Genomic DNA, 24,179 nt, shown 5'->3' with positions numbered 1-24,179 from the left:
GGTATGTTCCCCATGTTCTCTCACTTTGGGAACTCCTAGGAGGTCCAGGGCAGAGTCTAGGGTGGAGGAGACAGGAAATGAACAATTTTTGCAAATATGGCCCTGGGCTTATGGAAATATCTCTACATCATGGACTTACTTTCCCCTGGCTCTTCTGGTCAAAATTTACAGTCCAGAGGAGCGAGATCAGACAGTGAATATCCAGGGTGAAAAGGTGTGGTTGCCTAGATGATCTTCTCTGTTTAAATACTATTCATCTCTTTCCCCCCCATACCTTTGCCTCCAGACCCGTTTCTAAAACAAAAACATTGCTTCCAGAAACAGCTTACACAAAGATAGGTATCCCCTAGTGGAAGAGGCTGGGGGAATCCTGAAGGAGAAGCACAGAGATAGGGGATCCTGGCCAGCCACTTCTCTTGTTATCAATCACTATTTTGCCCTGCAGTGACAGCTGGCTGAACACAATCCCTTAATTGGGACTCCCTGACCCCTCCCAGAATCGGCAAGACGATTCTCTGACGTGTCTGAGTCAAAAGGTTTAAAGAGGAAGCCAAAATACGAGTTCTGGTTAAAGGATGATTATTATCTTTCAACAAAACCTTTGGGAGCCATAGCAAGACGCACAGAGTCAAGGACACGGGTTTTCTTTTCAAGGAAAAAACTTTTTTTCATCTACTCCCAAAGCGCTAAATTACATCTCCCCTTAGATTTAACCTCCGGAAAGACATTTTTATCTTCCCTGGATCCCCCTCTACTTCCAAATCTTCTCTGGAGAGTCCCCCCTGTGGCTAAATCACATCTCCTCCCCCAGGGGTCTTTTCCAGGTAATTCTTCCCTGGGGTGATTATTCCGAGCCCATCCCCCCGCCCCAACCCTTTATTCCGGCACCTATGCATCTGTGAAGTGGAAGAAAGTAGCTGAGGTTCACGCCTGCTCATCTGTTACACACTCAGTAGTCAATCAGAGAAATCAAATTAGTTGATTGAATGAGTTTTGCTTTAACAGGCAGAAGAATGTTGTCCAGTAATGTCACAGGGGATTAAATTAGTCTCTTTCCAACTTCTCTCCTGGGAGGGGGGGGGGGGCGGGGGGAAAGAAGACATCATTATACTCAGAAAGTCTTCATGAATGTAAAAGAGTTTTTCCTATCTATTTATTTGTTTAATTGGTTTTTTTTTTTTTTTTTTTTAAGTTTTCTCTAGGGGCACCTGGGTGGCTCAGCCGGTTAAGTGTGCGACTTCAGCTCAGGTCATGATCTCACCGTTTGTGAGTTCGAGCCCCGCGTCGGACTCTGGGCTGACCGCTCAGAGCCTGGAGCCTGCTTCGGATTCTGTGTCCCCCTCTCTCTCTGCCCCTCCCCCACTCATGCTCTGTCTCAAAAGTAAACTTTTTTAAAAAATAAATAAATAAAAAAATAAAGTTATCTCTACACCCAAGGTGAGTTTAAACTCCCAACCCGGAGATCAAGAGTCACATGCTCTACCGAGCGAGCCATCCAGGTGCTCCCTCAGCTTTTTCCTACCTACAAGAAAATCTCCTGAACGCGCAATGAGATTATTAATAGTGTTATCTCAGAGGAGCAGGATCAGATAATCTTTACTTTTCCCTTAGTATTTTTATATAACAAAGATGTAGACTGTAAAAATAATTTTAAAAATTCATCAATTTCTTTTTTTTTTTTTAATTTTTTTTTTCAACGTTTATTTATTTTTGGGACAGAGAGAGACAGAGCATGAACGGGGGAGGGGCAGAGAGAGAGGGAGACACAGAATCGGAAACAGGCTCCAGGCTCCGAGCTGTCAGCACAGAGCCCGACGCGGGGCTCGAACTCACGGACCGCGAGATCGTGACCTGGCTGAAGTCGGACGCTCAACCGACTGCGCCACCCAGGCGCCCCAAAATTCATCAATTTCAATCAAAAGAAAATCTTGTTTTTAAAAACCACATAGAACCCCTCCCACAAATGCCACTATTAACTTTTTCTGGTGTGACCTAAGATTATTATTCTTTCTTTAAGAGTTTAGGACCGGGGCGCCTGGGTGGCTCAGTGGGTTAAGCGTCTGACTTCGGCTCAGGTCATGATCTCTCGGTCCGTGAGTTCGAGCCCCGCGTCGGGCTCTGTGCTGACAGCTCGGAGCCTGGAACCTGCTTCAGATTCTGTGTCTCCCTCGCTCTCTGCCCCTAACCCACTCACATTCTGTCTCTGTCTCTCTCAAAAATAAAAATAAACATGAAAAAAAATAAAAAAGAGTTTAGGACCAAAAAAAGCTGGCTTGGTCAGTAGAGCATGTGACTCTTGATCTCAGGGTCGTGAGTTTGAGCCCCACGATGGATGTAAAGCTTACCTCAAGAAGAAAAAAGGATTTAAGATTTAAAAAAAAGAAAAGGAAAAAAGGAAAGCCCACTTTCTATCAAAAACTAGCTCCCCGAAGGTAATAACATAACTCAGAAGAAGGTCCCTTAACTTTTGAATACTATCACCCTACCGCAAAAGCTCATCCTTACCTCATTCACAAGGATCAGAGTACTGAATTGTTGCCTGTTCACCTGTAAGATGAAAGGACATATATTATTACATAAGGGCCCTCATGCATTCAAAGAAAAAGTACTTCATAAAACCTACTGCTTTAACCCTATTCAGAGGACCCCTAGACGCGATGAGCATATTATGAGCATATTCCGAATTACGGGAAAGTTCCAAACACTACTGTTGTGGTAAATTCTTAATCGCAGCAAAAACATTAAGAATAGTCAGGCCTTAAAGAACAAGGGTCCCTCTTGTCCTTTTGGTCTGTGGACCGTCGTAAAACATCGCTAGTGCAGAAGACTTTTAAAAATGACATACAGTTAAAATGCAATGTTTTGGGAGGTCAAATAATGTAATTATATGCTACTTGCTTGGGAAAGAGTATCTGTAAAATTAGGGGAGATAGCATGAAGAGCGAGGTAGAACTACGTTGGGAGATACAATAGAGCTCAGCCCTCACCTGGGAGGTAGTAGTCATAGACCGTGATGGTTGCTGGTTTCAGGTTAGTGACCAACGTACGTTGGCTGATGGTGAAGGTAAAGGCCTGAGTCTTCTTATTCAGCTGTGGAGAAGAAAGACAAAACAGCATATCAAAACTAAACAGAAAATAACACTCTCTGTAATGCGGAGATTAAAAGACTCTTGTCTTCACCCAAATCTCCTGAAACCCTTCTACCTGTCCCTTCTTGCCCTAGGCCAGTCTTCAAGATGTTGGCTTCTGCCGACTTCCTGACTCTTTCTTCTTAGGATCTTACGGCTTCCTGGCCTTCTTGTGACAAAGTCCCCTCCATTCTTGGTCTACTCTAACCCGTGGTTCCTCCACTAAATTAATTGAAGTGGCCAAAGGAACAGAATCTCTTTTTTTTTTTTTTAATTTTTTTTTAAGTTTTTATTTGTTTTTGAGACAGAGAGAGACAGAGCATGAACGGGGGAGGGGCAGAGAGAGAGGGAGACACAGAATCGGAAGCAGGCTCCAGGCTCTGAGCCATCAGCCCAGAGCCCGACGCGGGGCTCGAACTCATGGACCACGAGATCGTGACCTGAGTCGAAGTCGGATGCTTAACCGACTGAGCCACCCAGGCACCCCTCTTTCTTTTTTTTAAAGGCTCTTTGCTTCCTAGTGGTTTTCTCTCTTCCTTCAGGTCTCTGATCAGGTAACATCTCCTCAGAGAGGCCTTTCCTGACCACCTTATTTTAAAATGGTCACATCCTGGCCGACACATTTTTAAATGACATAGATAGCGGGGAGCCTGGGTGGATTAGTTGGTTAAGTGTCCGACTCTTGATTTCGGCTCAGGTCACGATCTCATGGTTCTTGGGATCGAGCCCCACATCAGGCTCTACGCCGACAGGACGGAGCCTGCTTGGGGTTCTCTCTCCCTCTCTCTTTGCCCATACCCCCTCTCAAAATAAATAAACTTAAAAAAATAAATGACATAGATGGCTAGCATGATGTATCTGTTAGTACTGCCCTGGAGGTGAATAAGAATATTTTATAGTAAACAACATGGAGGTAGAATTCACCTCATGGCTTCAGACCCATTCTCTCAGTTCCCTCATCCCTGTGCATGTGACACCAGTATATGCAGATTAAAAGGGAAGTTGCAAAGCTACATAAGGAATCAAGCTCTTGGGTTCAGTTTCTGAACACCTACCTCTTCCAAGTAAATGTTCAGTACGTCAGTTCCAGATTCAACCTTCTTCACCAGTGGTTGTTGGAGAAGCTAAATGAGAAAGGGGGAAAATAAAACAGACTAAGATCCAGAGCCTTCCCTATCCCCTAGGGTACTATACCAAAGCTCTGTCATGATCAAGGAAACAATATATACTGTGGAAAAGGTAAGACAAAGGAACCAAGATGATTCCAGTTTCCATTTAACACATCTGATGCACTTTTGCAGCCCACTGAAATAATGTAATTATGAGTTGTATATATACATGCATAGATAGATAGATGATAGATAGATAGATAGATAGATAGATATACCATGAAGCCCATTTCACCAGCTTTTTAGGGATCATGTTATGTCCTTTTAGAGCTTGTTAAATGAAGAAGAAAGAACAGACTTACTAACTGATTGGTGCCCTCCATGGGACTGAACCCAGAAAGCATCTTCACTTCTACAATGGCCATATTGGAAGAGCTGCGACTCCCCACATAACTAAGGGCAGAAAGAGGTACATCTGTGTCAACCCGTTATTTTCACTCTTAGCAGACTCTGTAGCCCCAACGTGCACACACACACACACACACACACCCCTCAGCTTCTATGATCCGGGTGCCCCCCCCACCAGCTCAGCTTTTCTCACCTGGTGTGGATAGTAAGCACCAAGGATCGAGGTGAAGTAACTTGCTCACATGTATCCTTTCCCACTTCTACACTAAGACTAAAGGTATCCGCAAATTTAGGAGGGGGGATGTTGTATTTCAGCACCGTCTAGCAGGAGGAAATAGATAACCAAATCAGAGCTGGGAAGAACTTTAACTATTGCACAGCTCAAACTACTCTCTTCACAAATGAGACAGAAGGTTCGACTGGAGGCAAAGACGCCTGCAGGCTCTCCTTCCCAATGCGTGCTGGTTCTTTCTCATGGATCTCTGCTTACCTGCACGTAGACACAGCCCTGGCCCGAGGCCTCCAAGGTATACGCTCCAGGGATATTAGGTAGAGTCTCCTGCTGAAATACCAACCGGTTGGCAGCCTGAATGTTGAAAGCACGCTGGAAATTCTCACTGGATTTCACAGCCAGGTTGACTTCTTCAGATGGCACATAGGCAGTGGTGGCGTATTTGGCAAGAGCTTGGAGGGCAACTACAGTATCCTGAAGAAAACGGTGGAGCATATGCTTACATTTTGTGAGCCACTGGAATTAACTTCAAATAACCCGATAACCTACGTGTCTGGCTGTTCACTAGTGTGGATGACGCCTCTTCTTTTTTTTTTCTAAAAATTTTTTTTAACGTTTATTTATTTTTGAGACAGAGAGAGACAGAGCATGAACGGGAGAGGGTCAGAGAGAGGGAGACACAGAATCCGAAACAGGCTCCAGGCTCTGAGCTGTCAGCACAGAGCCCGACACGGGGCTCAAACTCACGGACCGTGAGATAATGACCTGAGCCGAAGTCGGCCGCCTAACCGACTGAGCCACCCAGGCGCCCCGCTGATGACGCCTCTTCTAAGTATGTAAGAGCCACGTTCATCAATGCCGGGGAAACTGACATAGAAATCATATCTTGCCTGTCTAGAAAATTGTCATCAAGTTGTTATGACACAGCTATAGGTTATCGGGTTCATCTCATATTCATCTTCAACCAAACCTAGCTTCAGAATGGGCTATAGTTAGAAGCAAGTGGGTAACTGTTCAGTATATATTTTACAGTTTCCTTATTTGGAGAGGAAATAGCAGTAACATAATAGCCCTAAAAACTGCACATTCTTCAAAGTCATTTAGCTCTGTGATGATCTTCTATGGCACAGCTGGAGAGGATATCAGGGTACCCTTCCTTGCGAACTAAGGCTTCTTCGCCGCTGTGCCATGTGACCATCACTTGGATAGAAGACAGATAAGCTGCCACCAAGAAGGCAAGGCATCAGAACTTTTCCATTCTGAAAGTATGATTTATGTAAGTGACAACTAGAGGAAAGAAACAACAGAACGAGATGTCCAGCAAATTGCTATGTTTTAGTGCTATGAGAATATCTACATGCTCAACACTTTGTACAGTATCTACAGAATAAGGGAACCCCACATCTTCCTATCCCAAATGAAAAAGAACAGCTGTATTTAGACATCTTACTATCGTATAAAAGCCCAGGTGGCTCAGTCGGTTAAGCATCCGACTTCGGCTCAGGTCATGATCTCACGGCTGGTGGGTTCGAGCCCCGCGTCGGGCTCTGTGCTGACAGCTCAGAGCCTGGAGCCTGCTTCGGATTCTGTGTCTCCCTCTCGCTCCCTGCCCCTTCCCCACTTGCACTCTGTCTCTTAAAAAAAAATAAATATTAAAAAAAATTTTTTTTGAAAAAACAGGAAGGCAAGTCACCCACTCTGGGGAAGCTGCGAAAAAGTGATTCCTATGCAGCTTGACTATCTACACACAACTTTTTATCTACTCTCCATGAACTTGATCCCAAAAGGTCCTTATTGCTCTGATATGTGGAAACAATTCAAGAAACGAGACCTCATCACTGGCTGAAAAACCACTCTGGGTGACATGTGCCTTCTTGTAATAGCTAAGGATTTTATTAAAAAACAATTCTGACATGTATCTGTCACTGAGAGTTCTAAACATTTCACTCATAGCTTTCTGAAATTGTATATCATAATTGTTTAGGGCTCAGCAAGAAAGAAGTCCTTCCTGATCTTTGGCCAAGAATTTCCTTGAAGGAAGGAAGGATAGTACCATATTATTTATTTATTTATTTATTTAGAGAGAGAGAGAGAGAGAGTGCAATCAGGGGAGGAGGAGAGAGAGAGAGAGAGAGAAAGAGAGAGAATCTCAAGCAGGCTCCATGTTCAGTGCAGAGTCCGATGCGGGGCTCAATCTCACGACCCTGGGGTCATGACCTGAGCCAAAATCAAGAGTCAGACACCCAAGTGACTGAGCCACCCAGGTGCCCCAGTGCCATATAATTTTTTTTTAATTCCTATTAAGGCATTACCATATTCAGTTTCAGTGCTCTTAACATCTTTACCAGACACTTCATCAGTTAAAATATATTCTTTTTCCAGGTCTAATTTACATGTTATATCCTCAACGAAACTGGCCCTAATTTCAACGAGTCAGAATACAATCTTTACAAAGACAAGAAATATGTTTTTTTGAGTATTTTGTATGATCAGTGAGTTGGATATGGTATGTATTTAATAACATTTGCAGCACAAATGAATTAATGACTAGTCTCTGTATAATCATCTAAGACGATTTTTATGATACTATTTGAATATATCATGCGATTTTACATCTTTTTCCCAACTGCCACCAAATTCAAGTTCTCCTTACCCCTAACCTAGACAAATGAAACAGTGTCCTATCTCTTCAAATCCAGTGTCTCTCTCCTCTGAACCATCCCCTACACTAAGTAACAGTAGGTAACAGGTTAATCTTTCTGACACAAAGTTAAAAAAATTAATAGCTTCTCAGAATGGGCAAAATCTTGAGTCTGATACACAAGGGTATAAACCTCTCCGAATTTCTAAACTGAGGTCCCGTTATGCATTGGCTAACCCAGTTTTCCCAACAGTCATTCTATACTTTTGCAAACTGTTGTCTCTGCTCATGCCATTTCTCCTTCCTTGTAATAGTTGTCCCCCCAAATCTTACATATCCTTTTATTTGTTTGTTTGTTTGTAAGTAGGTTCGACACCCAACATGGGGCTTGAACTCACGACTCCAAGACCAAGAGTCACATGCTCTACCAACTGAGCCTGTCAGGTGCCCCTGCCTATGCTTTTAGATCTACCTCAAATGCTACTCCCCTGAAGACTTTTCTTATCCTTCAAGTTGTTGTAAGCTCTCTTTCCCTTTTTAAGTGCATTATTTTGTATCTTTTGTTCCTTTCTGGTATAACCAAATCCTGCTCTGTCGTTATAGGGCTTTTCCTAACTTTACTTCTAGTTTGTGAACTTTTTTTTTTTTTAAGAGTCCAGTGAGGCATTTTATTTGCATGAACATATTCTATCCCTAGGAAAAGAATTCCCAGGATTTTCCCTCTTGTGTGTTTTCATCCTGCTTCCTCATGGTCCATGATGCCACCTGAGGTTGTCAGTACAATGAAACCAACTGGCAGGAGGGGAGCAGATTTTTCTGCCATTTTTCTAGACCTTTGAGCTGTACATCAAACCTGGGGCTGATCACTCCACACTTGTTTAGCCTCCCCCCCTCCGCCCTGTGAGGTTTCCAATAATTTTCCCAGCTCTGTGAGCATTGATGATTTCAAATTCACCAATGCAACCATGCTTCAGTATCACAGTTAGAAATCAGACGATGACTTTGGAGCACGACCCAATAAGAACCTGGTGTTTGCTTCTCTTTTCAGCATTGTCAATGCTCTTGAGAGCCTCTGCCAGGACATTCATGTGCACCGTTATGGCGGCACAAAAAATGGCGGAAAGAGCTAGTTTGTGAACTTTTTAAAGTAGAAACTGTATATCTTACTAGCTTCCCAATACCTGCAATAGAAGGAAGTATACCTGTAAAATCTTGCTTTTATGTTTCTGACTCCATAATTGGCTTTCTAATCTGTTAATGTATAATTTAGCCATAATTATATATGTCCTATTCACACATAAAACACTGATCTTATGTTTCTCTTTATTCCATTATGTTTCATACTCTACAAAGGAAGAGAATTAAGTACATATAGTACTATTTATGTGTTCATATGACCCGTTGTTATGAACCCTATATATTTTTCACACGTTTTTCCTCCCTCCCTATAGAATTATACGTCTCTTGACCTAGAAGTCAAGGGCAATAGTTTTTTTGTCTTGTTTTTGTTTGTTTGTTGTTTTGTCCTCTCTCCACACAGAACCTAATACTACCTGATAAGTCGAGGTTGGAGAGTGGGTTATTTACCTGAGTAGAAGAGAAGCCCCCATATGCGTTGCGTTGCTTGGCCAACCAAGCCACTATGGCAGTGGCCTTGGCTATCTCCTTTTGAGTCAGGCTGGCTTTGCTAAGCTGGGCTAATAAGATATATGCTGTAAGTTCCACATCTACAGCCTCAGGCTCAGACCAAGGTCTGGCATCCTGGGACCGTGTAGGCTTTTGGCTCCAGTGAATGGACTCTCCTGTGGAGAAAGAAGCATAATCAGGAAGGTCTTAGAAGGAGATGATTTCCCATATTCAATGTGTAAATGCTACACCTCAGAGCAGAGCAAGCACCAGCCAAAAATTAATCATGAGTTAGAAAAAAAATATTTCTCAGAATCTTCGGGTGTATTGGCCATTATGTTTACACAGGGATGTGTGTGTATACGTGTGTGTGTGTGTGTGTGTAGAGCCATCCATAATTCCTCAAGGTGAAGCTGAGAGTGTCAACAAATGCCTCCAGCAATCACATGAAAACCACTCTTGTTAATTTATCAATTCTAATGCCAGTGGAGATAGGTAAGTAGAAACTTACAAGAATCTTATGTGTTTGGGGGCATGTTTTTGGCGTGTAGAATTTTGTTAATTTTTTAGCCTTTATTTTACCTAATCAACAGTTTAACATTTTAAGAATAAAAATGACAGGATATGCGTAAGAACTCTGAGAAATCATAGAAAAATGCTAATGAGGGTGAGCAAATAGAATATGAGACTAAAACAGAACTCTAGGACAACCAAGACGACAGATAACTCAAAGAAAGGGATGAGCAAATGGAAATAAAAAGAATGAAAGCAATGGGAATGCAATCTGGTGCAGCCACTCTGGAAAACAGGATGGAGCTTCCTCAAAAAAGTAAAAATAGAACTACCCTGGGACCCAGCAATTATACTACTAGGCATTTATCCAAGGGATACAGGGGTGCTGTTTCGAAGGGACACATGCACCCCCATGATTATAGCAGCACTATCAACAATAGCCAAAGTATGGAAAGAGCCCAAATGTCCATCGACGGATGAATGGATAAAGAAGATGTAGTATTTATATACAATGGAGTATTACTCAGCCATCAAAAGGAATGAAATCTTGCCATTTGCAACCACGTGGATGGAAATGGAAGGTATTATGCTAAGTGAAATTAGTCAGTCAGAGAAAGACAAAAATCATATGGCTTCACTCATACGAGGACTTTGAGACAAAACAGATGAACATAAGGGAAGGGAAACAAAAATCATATAAAAACAGGGAGGGGGACAAAACAGAAGAGACTCATAAATATGGAGAACAAACTGAGGGTTACGGGAGGGGTTGTGGGAGGGGGGAAGGGCTAAATAGGTAAGGGGCACTAAGAACTCTATTCCTGAAATCATTGTTGCACTATATGCTAACTAATTTGGATGTAAATTTAAAAAAAAAAATTAAATTAAAAAAAAGAAGAGTGAAATCTAGAAGTTTAATTAATTATCCATTTAAAGATAATAAATAAATAGCCCACAGGAGGCAATCTAATTGGAAAAACATAAAAGAAAACATGTGAGCCGGCAATGCAAGATAATGGAGAAGAGATAATCTCATGAAATCAATATACACTGGAACAGGTATGTGCAACCCACGGTCTGAGACACTCATTTCATGACTAGAGTCGCTTATGTACCAGTCAAAAAACTACCCAGAACCCAGGAGAGGACAACTTAGTAATGACATTCATACAAATGAAGGCCAAGATGAAGCTTTTACCTGGAGGTCTGATTTTAACCCCATAGCTAGATCAATAAAATGCTTGTTAGAACATCAAATAGTATTCCAGATACATCCAAAAGTTTTTAGGGTGCCTGGTTGGCTCAACCAGAAGAGCATGAGACTCTTCATCTCGGGGTCATGGGTTCGAGCCCCACATTGGGTGTAGAGATTATGTCCATAAAGTTTTTAAAGGACCTTGAGAAGTCTCTCTTATCCCGTCAACCTCAGTGAACTCATAGCAAAGAATTGTCAAAGACGGGCAAAAGGGGGGATTCTACAACACCAAGGGGTCCTTTGACTAGCTCCCACCGTTTGTTTTCTCTTCGTGTTAAAAATATAACAACGCCTTTTAAGGACTTCCATGGGCTTTCTTATAAAACCCTCAACAGTGACCTAATGACTTCACACCTTGTGCTAAAAGGAATCCTCTCTAAGACTGAACATATGTGGGACTATGGGGACTAGGAACAATCACAGATAACTCACAGCGCATTTCCACAATTTCGACAAAACACTCCTAACATGGCCAACATACCTGTGATGATAGCCTGCTGGTCTAACTTTTCAAGAAGAGTGTTTCTGATGTCCATCTCCCCAGCCAGAGAGAAAGTATAAGCTAGTAGGGCCTGTGTGTAGAGGCTGTTAGTGGAGGAAACAGAACTCCTGAGGCATCGTAGGCCCCGACTCACCATCGGGTCCTAAAAGGTACAATGAAGAACTGAGTTTATAAGGCATTCCTTTGAAAACGGGAAGTGATAAGGAAGTTATCGTATCCTTTTTTGAGTCTACAAGGGTGAACGGTAGGTGCATGTCTCTAGAAGTAGGCATAATAGGAAGGATAGACAGAGGAGGCCCTAGAGACACGCACCTGTATGGTTTTGCTCATCTCCAGCAACGCGGCTGTGATGTATGCAGTCAGGGAAGTCTCATCATCAACACCACCCTAGAGGATGCAGGGAGACGAGGTCAGGGCCACAGGCAGCACAGCGCGTTGTATGACTCGTGCGCAGATTGCAAAAAAGTATCCCCTCTGAATGGATGGATTATTTAAACAAGCAAACAGACAATCACAGGGGAGGGGATATGGAGAAAAATCTCTTATTCTCGGGTTCTTCCTGAAGCTGAGCCTCCTCAAACAGACATCCTCTCAAGAAGCAGAAGGCCCCGGGGGCGCCTGGGTGGCTCAGTTGGTTAGCGTCTGACTCTTGATTTCAGCTCAGATCACGAGCTCACGGACCAAACCCCAAGTCTGGGCCGACAGCTTGGGATTTTCTCTCTCCCCCTCCCTCTGCACCACCCCCTCCCCTTCGTGCTCACTCTCTGCCTCAAAATAAAGAAAAAAAAAAAAAAAAAAAAAAAAAAAAAGGTCTAGCCTCTTCTCCAGGGGGGAGATTAGATGGCACCCACCCCGTTTAATGCCTTTCATGGAAAGATATTAGCAAGTTTTTAAAAATAGCTAATCACAATTGCTATCCTCATTCGGGAGATAAGAAAATAAACCCTTAAAAGGCTAAATGGCTTGCTGGAGATTACACAGCTAATAAGCAGCAGGAGTTGAACCCAGGGAGTTTAATTATGGAGCTCCTGCACCAAATCACTAAAGCTTGCTACGTAGACAGGTGATGGGTTTCTTAAGAGCCTGGCCGGGGCTGGTGGGCAGGAAGAGGAAACATCTCCGCCATCTTGTTCAAGTCAAGCCCTGGCTTGTGCTACTCCCACGTGTATTTCAGTGTATAAGGGGACAGAGATTTGGAGACACTGATAAAATCTGGCATAAGGAATGTACTAGTGAATCCTATACAGAGACTTTTTTTTGTTTAATACTCAAACTGTTTTAATTGAGGCCCCAGAATGGCAATGTAAATGATTTCCCTACCAACGTACATACAAATCTTTCCTTCACTGGGTATATTCAGAATTGAACAAATTCTCCCAAAGCATCAACACCTCAGCCTGTGTTTGGGAGGGGTACAGGCAATGTAGTGAATGGAGTCCAGCGGCTATGGTTCCAAACAGAGTCCTACCACTCATTACCATTCACCTTGGGCGGTTTACTTAATCTCTGCACCTTCATCTGTAAAATGGGAGTGATAGTGGTATACCGGCACCTAGCTGATTAATTGGCTGTAAACATTAAATAATATCAAATAAACGAAGTGCTTGGAACAGTGCCTGGCACAGAGTGAACCTCTTACAGAAAACACTGGACTGCCTAGGGGTCGTCACCAGAGAAAGTGGCTTCGCTTCCGATTCAGGGAGATAGTAAAAGACGCAGCGAACGTCTAGTCCAGTGGTTTGCTCACGCCTTCGGGAATATCAGAATCACCTCGAGGGCTTGTTAGAAATACAAATTTCTGGCCCACGCCCTCCAGAGTTTCTCAGAGTAGGCGGGGTAGGAACTGGAATTTGTATTTCTAACAAGTTCTCAGGTGCTGCTGCCGCTGATCTGAGGACCACAAGTTGAGAGCCTTGTGCTAGTACATGTTCTCGTTTTCTACAGACGTGGAAGCTGTGGCTCAGACTGGTTGAGTACATTGACCGGGGTCACCCAGAGCCAGGGCTCAGACCTGAAGAACACTGACTCCCAGGCCTATGCCCTTTTGATTCTGCTCAGTCAGAGGTGCAAGCTCCTCCCAGATGTGGGGATGGGCTGAGAGCCCTGGGGTGGATTTGCACCTTCATAGCTGTGTGTAAGAGCTTTCCCACATTGGCATAGCAGCCGCTGGGGAGCTGGTTTTCCGCCATCCACTTGAGAGCATCCTGGATATTCTTCTCATCAATGAAGATGAATTCCTGAGCTTGGCCAAAGCATTTGGTGACAAACGCTGTCAACCTACGTGGGTAAAGAGAGACATGTGGCATGAAGGGGGGGATTCCCCAGTGAGGGTACAACAGTTCCGTCATTTATTCTGGCCTATGGTTCCAGAAGGGGATTGAGGAAACATAATGCCATAGGAGCCTAGAAAAGGGAAGTATTAATGGGTATTAATGGGGACAAGAACGGGGGAGGCACAAGCTCAAGGAGAAGGGTGAGGGGCTTGACCCTACATGAGGCTGAAATAATCAGTATTAAAGGAGTAGAAGACAGATGTAAGAAGGAATGGGGTTAAGGGAAGAGGTAGAGAGGAATAGTTCTACAGGCCCAGAAATGACACTCTGGGATCCACTGAGAATTGGGCAATATTACCAGGTGTTTCCATTTTCATCCTGCTCCCCAAAGGCACTGTATGAACCATTGCTGTGTTTGTACAGTAGCTCCTTCTGGTACCCTGGGAAGCCAGATATGGGGTTAGATCACAGGACCAACTTCAAAAAACATGGCTTTCAAGACTTTCAGGGATGTGGGCCACTTTGGAGGGAACCTCCCTATATCTTATTAGCCTATCATAGCCCCTAGAGAATGCGTTCAAGAAGAAAAATTGAACCAACTCACCGAGCTCCAGGAAACCCACTGCCCGAGACCTGATTTCCTCAGTCAGCAGCCTTGCCCTCTTCAGATACTGCAAGACGTAGATTATGGGAGCAAACAATACCATGTTCTGCTCCCCACAGCCCCTTGGCATCTGTACCAGATTGTCTAGGTTCTGGAGGGCTGTGCCCATAATGTCTCCTGAGATCCAAAAGAAGAGAGAAAGTGACGGTAGAGAGAAGAAAGAAGCCTTCTGAGTTATTGTCATTCATTTAATTTTTTTTAATTTTTTTTTTTACAGTTTATTAATTTTTGACAGAGAGAGAGAGAGAGACAGAGAGACAGAGCATGAGTGGGGGAGGGGCAGAGAGAGAGGGAGACACAGAATCCGAAGCAGACTCCAGGCTCCGAGCTGTCAGCACAGAGCCCGACGCGGGGCTCGGACTCCAGACTGCGAGATCATGACCTGAGCCAAAGTCGGACACTCAACCGACTGAGCCACCCAGGCGCCCCATATTGTCATTCATTTAACAAACACGTATCAGCTATCATTTAGTTGAGTACCTACGCTGTGGCCTGGGAGACAGTAAGTCAAGTACAGTCTTTATCTCAAAAGATCATAATCCGAGGAGCAAACAATTACAAAACATTACAAATAGTATTCATTATAAACAATTATAATATAGTGCGATCATTTTGGGTGCACACAAGGTGCTGGAGCACACAGAGAAGAAGTACATGGGTTACCTAAGGGCGTGGAGGGTTGTAAGAAGACATGTCACGGGCTGGTGAGTAACATAACAAAACCTACAATACTTAGACTCAATCTCTAAGTTCCTCCCCTGCGTATAAATGCATTGTCCTCCAACTCACCATGTTCCTGCCAAAGCGAACACAATCCTGATCCCCTTTTCCAAGTTATACCTACTGACCTAGCCATATATTTTATACACCCGTAAGCCTGATCTAAGTGACCCATTAACATCTGCACTTTTAGCCATTAAGTTCAATTCAAATCTATAAATACATACTGAATGTCAGCTATGTGGCAATAACTGTGCTAGAATCAAATAAAAAAAGAGGTGGGGCGCCTGGGTGGCTCAGTCCATTAGACGTCCGACTCTTGATTTCAGCTCAGGTCATGATCTCACAGTTCATTAGATGGAGCCCCACCCACATCGTGTTCCATGCTGACAGCCAAAGCCTACTTGGGATTCTTTCTCTCCCTCTCTCTCTGCCTTGCATGCTCTCTCTCTCTCTCTCTCTCTCTCTCTTTCAAAAAAAAAAAAAGGGGGGGTGACCCTTGTCCTCAAGGAGCCCACAGTGCAGCGTGAAAGACAGACATAGACAGTGAGCTACATCCTACAATAAAAATGAGTGTTACACTAGAGGTCTGACTCAACTACAGTCAAAATAGAGAAATTTTATCCTGGAAAGGATCTTAGTAGGGGATCAGAGTAAAGAAATGATCTAACATACACAGGGCTCCTAGTAGATGCTAGATATTGTGGTGGAAACTTTATATTTAATTTTTACACCAATCCAGAGAGGTGGGTTATCATCACAGTCTTGCAGAAGGGCAGGGGAGGATCAGAATTGTTTACTTATTCAAGGTCACGTGGCTATTAAATGGCAGAACTGGGATCCCAACCTGGTTTGATATGATTTTCAACCTCATGCTTTTCTACTCAATCCCTCTCCTTGCCCAGAGAAGTGTCCTGTCTGTATAAATATGGTGTTATTTCCCCTACGCTATACTCAACTAGATAAATTCCTCATTTTTTTAAAGGTTGCTACAAACATTATGTCTCTCCTCCACTCAGTTTATAGACCACCTGAACCTAAACGCATATGAAGCTTCCCTGACCTTTAACTTCTTCCTATCCAGGCTCCTTTCTGGTTTTTGTTTTTGTTTTTTAATTTTTTTTTTAATGTTTATTTATTTTTGAGACAGGGAGAGACAGAGCATGAACAGGGGAGGGTCAGAGAGAGGGTGACACAGAATCTGAAGCAGGCTCCAGGCTCTGAGCTGTCAGCCCAGAGCCCGATGCGGGGCTCGAACTCACGGACCACGAGATCATGACCTGAGCCGAAGTCGGCCGCTTAACCGACTGAGCCACCCAGGCGCCCCTCCTTTCTGTTTTTAACTACCATAGACATCTAATCCCACATGTACTGTTATCTAGAGGCTGTGTTTGCCCACTACATGGAATAAGCTCTTCTTTTGTCCCTTCTAATTTGACACATCTTCCCTCGGATAGGTCCACATGCCCCAACCCACTCCACACTTTCAGCAACTTTCAGCCCCATTTTTTTTTTTTTTTTTTGTCCTTTTGAGCAAGAATCTCTGGCTATTTACCCAGAGCCGCAACATAAGCCTTGGCTGAATCAGGAACCACATCCACAGGGAGCTCCAAGGAAATGGATTCTGAAACCACTTGTCCTGTGAGAGGCAGAGAAAAGGGGAAAGCATAGAAGGTCAAAACAGTGGGAGTTCAAGCCCAAACCATAGAAAACCTTTCTATAATCCAGGGTTGTCTGTACCCAGTCCTTGCTGTGGGATGGAGGCAAATTTCTTTTAACCTATTCATAGTGCTCTTTGCTGGAAATAAACTTAAAAAAAAAAAAACAACACACAATTGTGTTGTACATTTTTTCTTCATCCTGTCTCTCAGCTAATTGGTCCTATTAGGGACAGCACCCTTAGGCTCTCCTACCCTTTCCTGTCCTTTATATTCCTTCTTTGGCCCAAGAAAGTCTCCCGTTGGCTACGGGAATTCTCAGTACCAACCCCTCTCTGCACTCACCCACCTTTTGGGCAAAGCAATGAGCTGTGGGTCTTCTCCACGAGGACTCCTTCAGGCTGACATGAAGAGAGACATAGGGTGAAAACAATGAAGGTGAATGTCAGGGCAGGTGGCCCTGAAGGAACAGGAAGTGGATGGGAAATGGGGAGAAAAGGCCCTCCCTGTGCCCCCAGGGTTTCTCCCAACAAGAGAAAACAGAGCCTTCTCCTTGAAGTTCAGAAGAACTCCATTTCTTTTCTTTTCTTTCCTTTTTTTAATTTTTTCAATGCTTATTTATTTATTTTGAGAGAGAGAGAGAGAGAGCATGAGCCAGGGAGGGGCAGAGAAAGAGGGAGAGAGAGAATCCCAAGTAGGCTCCACACTGTCAGCTCAGAGCCCGATGTGGAGCTCGAACTCACAAACCATGAAATCATGACCTGAGCCAACGTCAAGAGCGGGACGCTTCACCGACTGAGCCACCCGGGCACCCCGAGAACTCCATTTCAACACAGGGATGGATCTACCAGTCAAATTCTTTCTGTGCAAGGGCAAGAACTAAGGGCAAGTTTAGGACACTTCTAAGAGGCATGATTGGCAATGGGGTTCCTGAGGGGATAAAAGAAAAGCAGCAAATGCCGATAGTAGAGATTTTTAATAAGAGAAACTAACATTCGTTGAGGGTCTATAGCCGGCGCTGTATTAGGCACTGTCATAGAGCATTGGTATGGGGTAGGCAAATAATTAAGGGCAGAAAGGGGTCACAGAAGAAGGCAAATGAGCTACCTGACTGCACTTGGAGTCAGACAGCCGTGGGAGACCAACCGTACGGTTACACACACACAGAGCACCCCCGGGGTGCCTGCTGTCTCTACCTCGTGAAGCTAAGCTTGCAGAAAACTCACCTTGACCAGAACTGGTTTGATGAGTGTGTCACTTTGGCCCTTTTCTGGAACAAACCCCTTCTGCCTCCCACAGAGTTCATCGCTGTCCAGAATCTGGGTAGTAACAGTAAAGTTTACATGACCTGACAAGAAAGAAGGAGAAAGGAAGGCATTAGCCCTGTTGCCGGAGGTCCAAGGAGGTCTCTTCCCCTCCAGACCAGTGCTCCTTAAACTTAATGGCGTTCAAAGACCAGTGTGGTAGGCCTCCTCTAAGGGTCCCCAATTATCTCTGCATCCCGGTATTCATACTGCTGTGTCAGTTCCTCTCAAAGCATGGGCTGGATTAAGTGACTGGCTTCCAAAGAGGAGGATAGGACAGAAGCAATGAGATGCCACTTCTGAGATTAGTTTACAAAAGACTATAGCTCCTATCTCAGGGGCACTCTTTCTCTTGGGCCCCTTACTCTGCAGGTGGCCAGCTGTCCTGTCATGAGGCCGCCCGGTGGACAGATTCATGTGACAAGAAACTGAGGGAGGCCACCAGCCCACAGCTGAGGCCAAGAACCGCAGCCCGTGTGGGACAGAGGCTTTGGAAGGAGCTTGGAAGCGGATCCTCTTCTAGTCAAGTCTCCAAATGAAAACATAGCCCTGGGTGACGATTTGATTGGTATTTGATGAGAGACCTTGAGACAGAGGCACCCTGCTAAACAGTACCTAGATTACTGGCCCACGGAAACTGGGTGATGAGAAATGTTTATTCTTTTAAGCCTCTAAGTTTTCAGGGTGGTTGTATCAGATAGGTATTAGATAACTAATGTATTAGGTAACTAATACATCGGAAGACCATACTTTAAGTCGCCAGGATCTTATCTTAAGAGCAAATGACATCTCTTAGGGCTATTGTGACGGTTAGATGAATTCGTACAGGTCAAGCAGCTAGAACAGAGGCTGGCCTTTAGTAAGTACTTGATTAATAACAAGACTCTATAGCCCTTGTCCTGCCATAAATATCAAAAGCTCCCCTTTTCGCACTCAAAATAGTCTCATTTGGATAACTTTTTGGTCGTCGATCAAAGAGCATTTGCTTATTTATTGATGGCATAGGCTTAGAGGGCAAAAATAGAGGCAAATAAAATGAAAAAGCAAGAACAAAGTGAACACAGGAGAGGAAAGGGTAACGTTCTCAATGACTGAGCTTTGTTCTATGCTTGCTCCCTCCACCCTCTCCTCCTCTTACCCAACTTGATAGCTGTGATATTCCAGTGATAGCTTTTTGCTTCATCAGCACAGAGACAGCTGGAGTCCTGAGGACCTGTCCACGATTCCACCTGGTACTCATCGGATTTAGCCAGGTGAGTGTGAACCTGAAGATGTTTAGGAAATATAAAGGGTCTGAGTACAGGAAGCCACGCACAGAGGCTTAGGAAAACGGGGAATCGCGTCCCATCTCTTTCCCGGGGTCAGAGATTCCCGTATCTCGGCTCTTACCCTGATGCAGTCCTTTAGATAATTGAAGATGGTGGCAGTAAGGCGAAAAGATTCCCCTCGAACTACTGAGTAAGGGAGAGTCAGATCAACAAAGAATGGTTTGAAAGCAGTCAGTCCAACAGTGGGTGACAGACCAAAGCCGCTAGTCTGGGAGGTGCAGAAAGTCATGGCCTTCCACTCGGTGATAGTATCAGGAACCGTGACGTGGACAGCCTCCTTCCCTGAGTTACTGTGAGAACACAGAACCCAGGTGAGGCGCGCACACACAGCAGGACAAGGAGAACACTGTGGAGGAAGCTATCAGTTCACCTGCAGAAGTCATTTGTTGTTGTCACGGAGGTGGGGGGAAGGTAAAAAAGGCAACTGAACTGAGGAACATGCCAGCCTCAGAGTGTGACCCTTCGGGGGGAGTGAGGATGTACAAATATGGGAGAAGGGGGTGCCTGCGTAGAGGAGGGGGTAAGAGCAGGTGGGCACGTGTGGACACACGTATCTGAAAGAGCCAGTGCCCCTGAATCTGTGAGGTGCGATCTCGTCGGGGTTCTCACTTGCATTTCTCTGATTAGCGATATGGAGCATCTTTTCATGTACTTTTTGGACACAGGAGCCTTGAGATGAGCTTGTCACGAGCCCCGGGCCGGGCTCTGTGCTGAGCGTGGAGCCTGCGTAAGATTCCCTCTAGCCCTCTGCCCCTCCCCTGCTTGCACTCTCTCTCTAAAATAAAATTTAAAAAAATAATAAATTTTAAAAATAAATAAGTAACTCCATGTCTTAAAAAAAAAAAAAAAAAACATTATCTCTGGGGTGCCTGGGTGGCTCAGTCGGTTGGCTCAGTCTGACTTTGGATCAGGTCACAATCTCATTGCTTGTGAGTTCGAGCTCCGCGTCGGGCTCTGTGCTGATGGCTCAGAGCCTGGAGCCTGCTTTGGATTCTCTGTCTCCTTCTCTCTCTGCCCCTCCCTGACTGGTGCTCCGTCTCTTTCTGTCTCTCAAAAATAAATACATATAAAAAAACAAAAAATTAAAAAAAAAAAAAAAAGATCTGACTCCGAATTCGCTGCTGACTCCACAAGGTACAATCTTGCTATATCTTTGAGGCATCACTTACCCAACTGGAAACAGATCCCAGAGCCAAGTCTCTGGGAAATACTGGCGGATCTGAGGATCCTCTGACTGAAGTGATGAAGATGATGATGATTCAAAACTCACTAGACGATTACCATAATTTGCTGAGGAGAACAAGAATAAGGGAATTTGGGAAAACAGAAGACTTTTGGGAGAGAGAGAGAGAGAGACCTCTCACACGTGCGAGTAGGGGCGGGGAAGAGAGACAGAGGGAGAGAGAGAATCTCAAGCAGGCTCCATGTTCAATGTGGAGCCCAAGGTGAGGCTCAGTCCCACGACCCTGAGATCATGACCTGAGCCGATATCAAGAGTCGAATGCTTAACCAATTGAGCCACCCGGGCTCTCCCAAAAGACTTCTGTTGTACGATAAGCTGAGGCAGAGGAACTACGACCAAGAAATTTAGAGGGAAACGGAGAACAAGTCAGAGACAAGGAGGAAGGAGTACCGAGGAACCGACTAGTCTCAAGGCCATCAGGGGGAAGTGACAGATGAGGAGGTTTGGCCAGGGGATGAATAGGTAAGGGCTTCAAGCTTCAAAAGTGCTCCCCAGAGAGAGATCTGGCTGCCTGCATCCATGACCGGCAAGCCATTATCACTCGGACCGGAGGCAACAAGAACAGGAAGCAAAGAGTGCGCTTCCGGAGTTCCATGATTTAAGCTACACGGGTAGCTTACCTTCCGCCACTGCAATGCTGTGCTTTAGAGACTGGTGACTGCAATCTACTGCCTTCTTAATCTGGGCATTGGACAGTATTTTCAGGCCCATGTCCTGATAGGCACCAAAGAAACCGGAGGACGAAGAGTTAAAGTGGTCCCCTCCCTTACTATGTGGGCTACTGCCTAGGCAGTCTATCCTCAAAGGGTTGAACCAAGCCTTCTTTTCCTGTTAACTGTGATACAGGTGTTTATTCCCCAACACTCAGCCGCCAAGTTGTGTTCACTTCTGTCAGCCAGAAATGTAAAAAATTGCAATTTTTTAAATATATACTCTGCATAATGATCACCAGAATAAGCCTAGTTAACATCCATCACCATACCTAGGTACAAAAAAGATGTTTTTTTCTTGCGATGAGAACTTTCAAGATCTATTCTTTTAGCAACTTTCAAATATGTAATACAATATTATTAGCCATGCGGTCGCCATACTATATGTTACATCCCCAGGACTTCTTTTTTTTTTTAAAAATTATTGTTTTCAATGTTTATTTATTTTTGGGACAGAGAGAGGCAGAGCATGAACGGGGGAGGGGCAGAGAGAGAGGGAGACACAGAATCGGAAACAGGCTCCAGGCTCTGAGCCATCAGCCCAGAGCCTGACGCGGGGCTCGAACTCACGGACCGCGAGATCGTGACCTGGCTGGAGTTGGACGCTTAACCGACTGCGCCACCCAGGTGCCCCTCCCAGGACTTCTTTTAAACCAGATGTCTGTGCCTTTTGACAACCCTTACTCATTTTGCACACCCCATGCCCACTGCCTCTGGCAGCCACCAAATTATTCTATGAGCTTGTTGTTGCTGTCGTTTAGGTTCCACATAGAAGTGAGATCATATGGTATCTGTCTTTCTCTGACTGACTTATGTCACTGAGCATAACGCCCTCAAGATCCACCCACGTGGGCGCAAATGACAAGATCTCATCCTTCTTTTTATCACTGAATAGTAATCCACTTATTTCATTGTCAAATATATTTCATGCTTCTTCCAAACGTTAGTCACTGTGCCCTTATTATTTGATTTAGCCTGAACTTTCTGAGGGCAGGAACCATCTTGGCTCAGTCAATTCAACAAAAACACATTGAGTATTATGAAGGATCAGTCATTAGAGAGAATACAAAGATGAACAAGACATGGTTCCTGACTTCAGAGACTTCCGGTCAGACTTAGGCCTTGGCATCCCCAACTCCTACTCATAAAGTACTTAACTTCTACTCATGTGTAGTTTATAATGATGGAAAGAGGCTGCACACAGCCTCTCACGGTGGCCCTCTTCCAATGCAGTTGGGCAGTTGGGTACCTTCTTCAAGGATAAGGACCAGGAGAGGCTACCTCACATATTAGGAGTTTCTTCCAAGGTTTTATCCCCTCAGTGCCCACATGAGTCTCTGCTTTTTTTAGATAAGGAATTTCCTCCTCCCACCACCACCATTGTTTCTACAAGAACAAAACTGGTAAGAACATCTACCTGGAAAAAATGGAAAAGGTCCACACGTTCAGAGAACCAAGGCCTCCACATAACCGAGAGGGTTTGTGGAGAGTTCCAGAAGCCAGACATTGGACACTCATCATATTCAGCCACCTGATGGGGGTAGTGACCATACCAGAATGAGAACATCCTATAGATCTGAAACAGGAAGGGAGAAGGAAATAAACTATTGACACAGTGAAATCAGTAGAGAAACTTCTCTCGGACTGTGGTGCCACAGCTCACCGCCCTCGTATTATTTCTCTTTGTTACTCCCGAAATCTTCCTGTATTTATTGCATCACAAAATCTCCCCTACCTTTACATTTTTGACCCCTTTTTCACCATTTTTTTAAAGGTTTTTTAAAGCTCATTTCTTTATTTTGAGAGAGAGAGAAATGTGCGTGAACGGGGGAGGGGCAGAGAGAGAGAGAGAGAGAGAGAGAGAAGATTCCAAGCAGGCTCTGTGCTGACAGCACAGAGCTCGGGGCGCTCGAACTCACGAACCACGAGATCGTGACCTGAGCCAAAATCAAGAGTCAGACACTGAACCGACTGAGCCACCCAGGCCCCCCCCTCTTTCTCACCTTCTTCAATAATCTGTCACCCTTAACTCCTATTACATCTTTCCTACTTCTATGCCCACATGAGCCCTGCCTTTCTCATGCCATCAGTTTACCTCTATTTCCCCACCAGCTTTTCTACCATAAGGCTTTCCCTCAGCCTTTCTTTCTCACTCCCTGAAATCCATCTTTTGTTCGAGTGCAGTCACACTGTCTTCTCTTCCCGCCCCAGTAGCAGACTACTCACAGAATTGTTGCTCAGCTCTCTCTCTGGCCTCAGCAGTGAGACACTCTTATCCACCGCCCGGATGGCACACAGGGACCCAGGAGTTGCCTGCAGCTGTAGTTCCACATCTGCTCCTGGAAGCTGCTGGGAAGGTGAGAAGCCAAGGGAAACCTGGGGAAGGGAAAAGTATCACTTGGGGATCAGGTCAGCCCGGAGACGGGGAGAAACAACATAATTTGCCTCATCTGCCAATATGCCCCAGTTCTGGCATCGGGGCCCATTCCTTCACTTTTATACTGATTTTTTTTTTTCTTTTTTTAAAGTCTGGCCCTTTTGGAACTAGTGCCCTTGGGGTACAGCTGGAAAAAGCGAGCAGCACAGCACAGAATAACACAGAAAGTTTACGAGGCAGAAACTAAAAAGAAAGAAGACCTAGGTAGAATACACAGTTTCCCCGGCATGACTTTCTAAAAAGAAAGAGAGCGATTTCAACAAAACATCCTGAAGATATAAATACGATAATGACGTCCGCCTCCCCATTATCTTCCTATTCCTCTGTCCCTGCCTGATCTCCAGCCCCAGCATACACAAGATCTCTCTCTCTCTCTCTCTCTCTCTCTCTCTCTCTCTCTGCCCAGACCTTTTCTTCACCTTCCTCAA

At 44.6% G+C, this 24,179-nt stretch overlaps 1 protein-coding gene and 1 pseudogene across 3 annotated transcripts in view; both read right to left on the bottom strand.

Moving 5' to 3' along the window:
* Positions 1 to 556: 556 nt before the first annotated feature.
* A2ML1 (alpha-2-macroglobulin like 1) overlaps positions 557 to 24,179 on the bottom strand; it is a 67,822-nt gene continuing 44,199 nt past the window's right edge. For 2 of the 3 annotated variants that reach the window (XM_053225794.1, XM_027074212.2), the window contains 22 exons: positions 23,541 to 23,690; positions 22,732 to 22,890; positions 21,225 to 21,318; positions 20,531 to 20,651; positions 19,423 to 19,651; positions 19,172 to 19,298; positions 17,956 to 18,077; positions 17,079 to 17,130; positions 16,627 to 16,710; positions 14,292 to 14,468; positions 14,046 to 14,127; positions 13,535 to 13,691; positions 11,727 to 11,801; positions 11,394 to 11,556; positions 9,106 to 9,320; positions 5,136 to 5,351; positions 4,839 to 4,966; positions 4,600 to 4,690; positions 4,184 to 4,252; positions 2,988 to 3,090; positions 2,506 to 2,547; positions 557 to 1,067 (listed from right to left, as the gene is read on the bottom strand). In XM_053225794.1, coding sequence (XP_053081769.1) covers positions 2,507 to 2,547; positions 2,988 to 3,090; positions 4,184 to 4,252; positions 4,600 to 4,690; positions 4,839 to 4,966; positions 5,136 to 5,351; positions 9,106 to 9,320; positions 11,394 to 11,556; positions 11,727 to 11,801; positions 13,535 to 13,691; positions 14,046 to 14,127; positions 14,292 to 14,468; positions 16,627 to 16,710; positions 17,079 to 17,130; positions 17,956 to 18,077; positions 19,172 to 19,298; positions 19,423 to 19,651; positions 20,531 to 20,651; positions 21,225 to 21,318; positions 22,732 to 22,890; positions 23,541 to 23,690 — 2,655 coding nt within the window. In that variant the 3' untranslated portion in view covers positions 557 to 1,067; position 2,506. The remainder of the gene's footprint in view (positions 1,068 to 2,505; positions 2,548 to 2,987; positions 3,091 to 4,183; positions 4,253 to 4,599; positions 4,691 to 4,838; positions 4,967 to 5,135; positions 5,352 to 9,105; positions 9,321 to 11,393; positions 11,557 to 11,726; positions 11,802 to 13,534; positions 13,692 to 14,045; positions 14,128 to 14,291; positions 14,469 to 16,626; positions 16,711 to 17,078; positions 17,131 to 17,955; positions 18,078 to 19,171; positions 19,299 to 19,422; positions 19,652 to 20,530; positions 20,652 to 21,224; positions 21,319 to 22,731; positions 22,891 to 23,540; positions 23,691 to 24,179) is intronic. The other variant, XM_027074213.2, reaches the window with a different exon arrangement.
* LOC106965420 (40S ribosomal protein S15a-like) lies at positions 7,727 to 9,093 on the bottom strand (annotated as a pseudogene).

Source organism: Acinonyx jubatus, chromosome B4 (assembly GCF_027475565.1).
Source record: "Acinonyx jubatus isolate Ajub_Pintada_27869175 chromosome B4, VMU_Ajub_asm_v1.0, whole genome shotgun sequence".
Taxonomy (NCBI): domain Eukaryota; kingdom Metazoa; phylum Chordata; class Mammalia; order Carnivora; family Felidae; genus Acinonyx; species Acinonyx jubatus.
The sequence above is the reverse complement of the archived record's forward strand: the minus strand, read 5'-3'. Positions and strand labels throughout refer to the sequence as shown.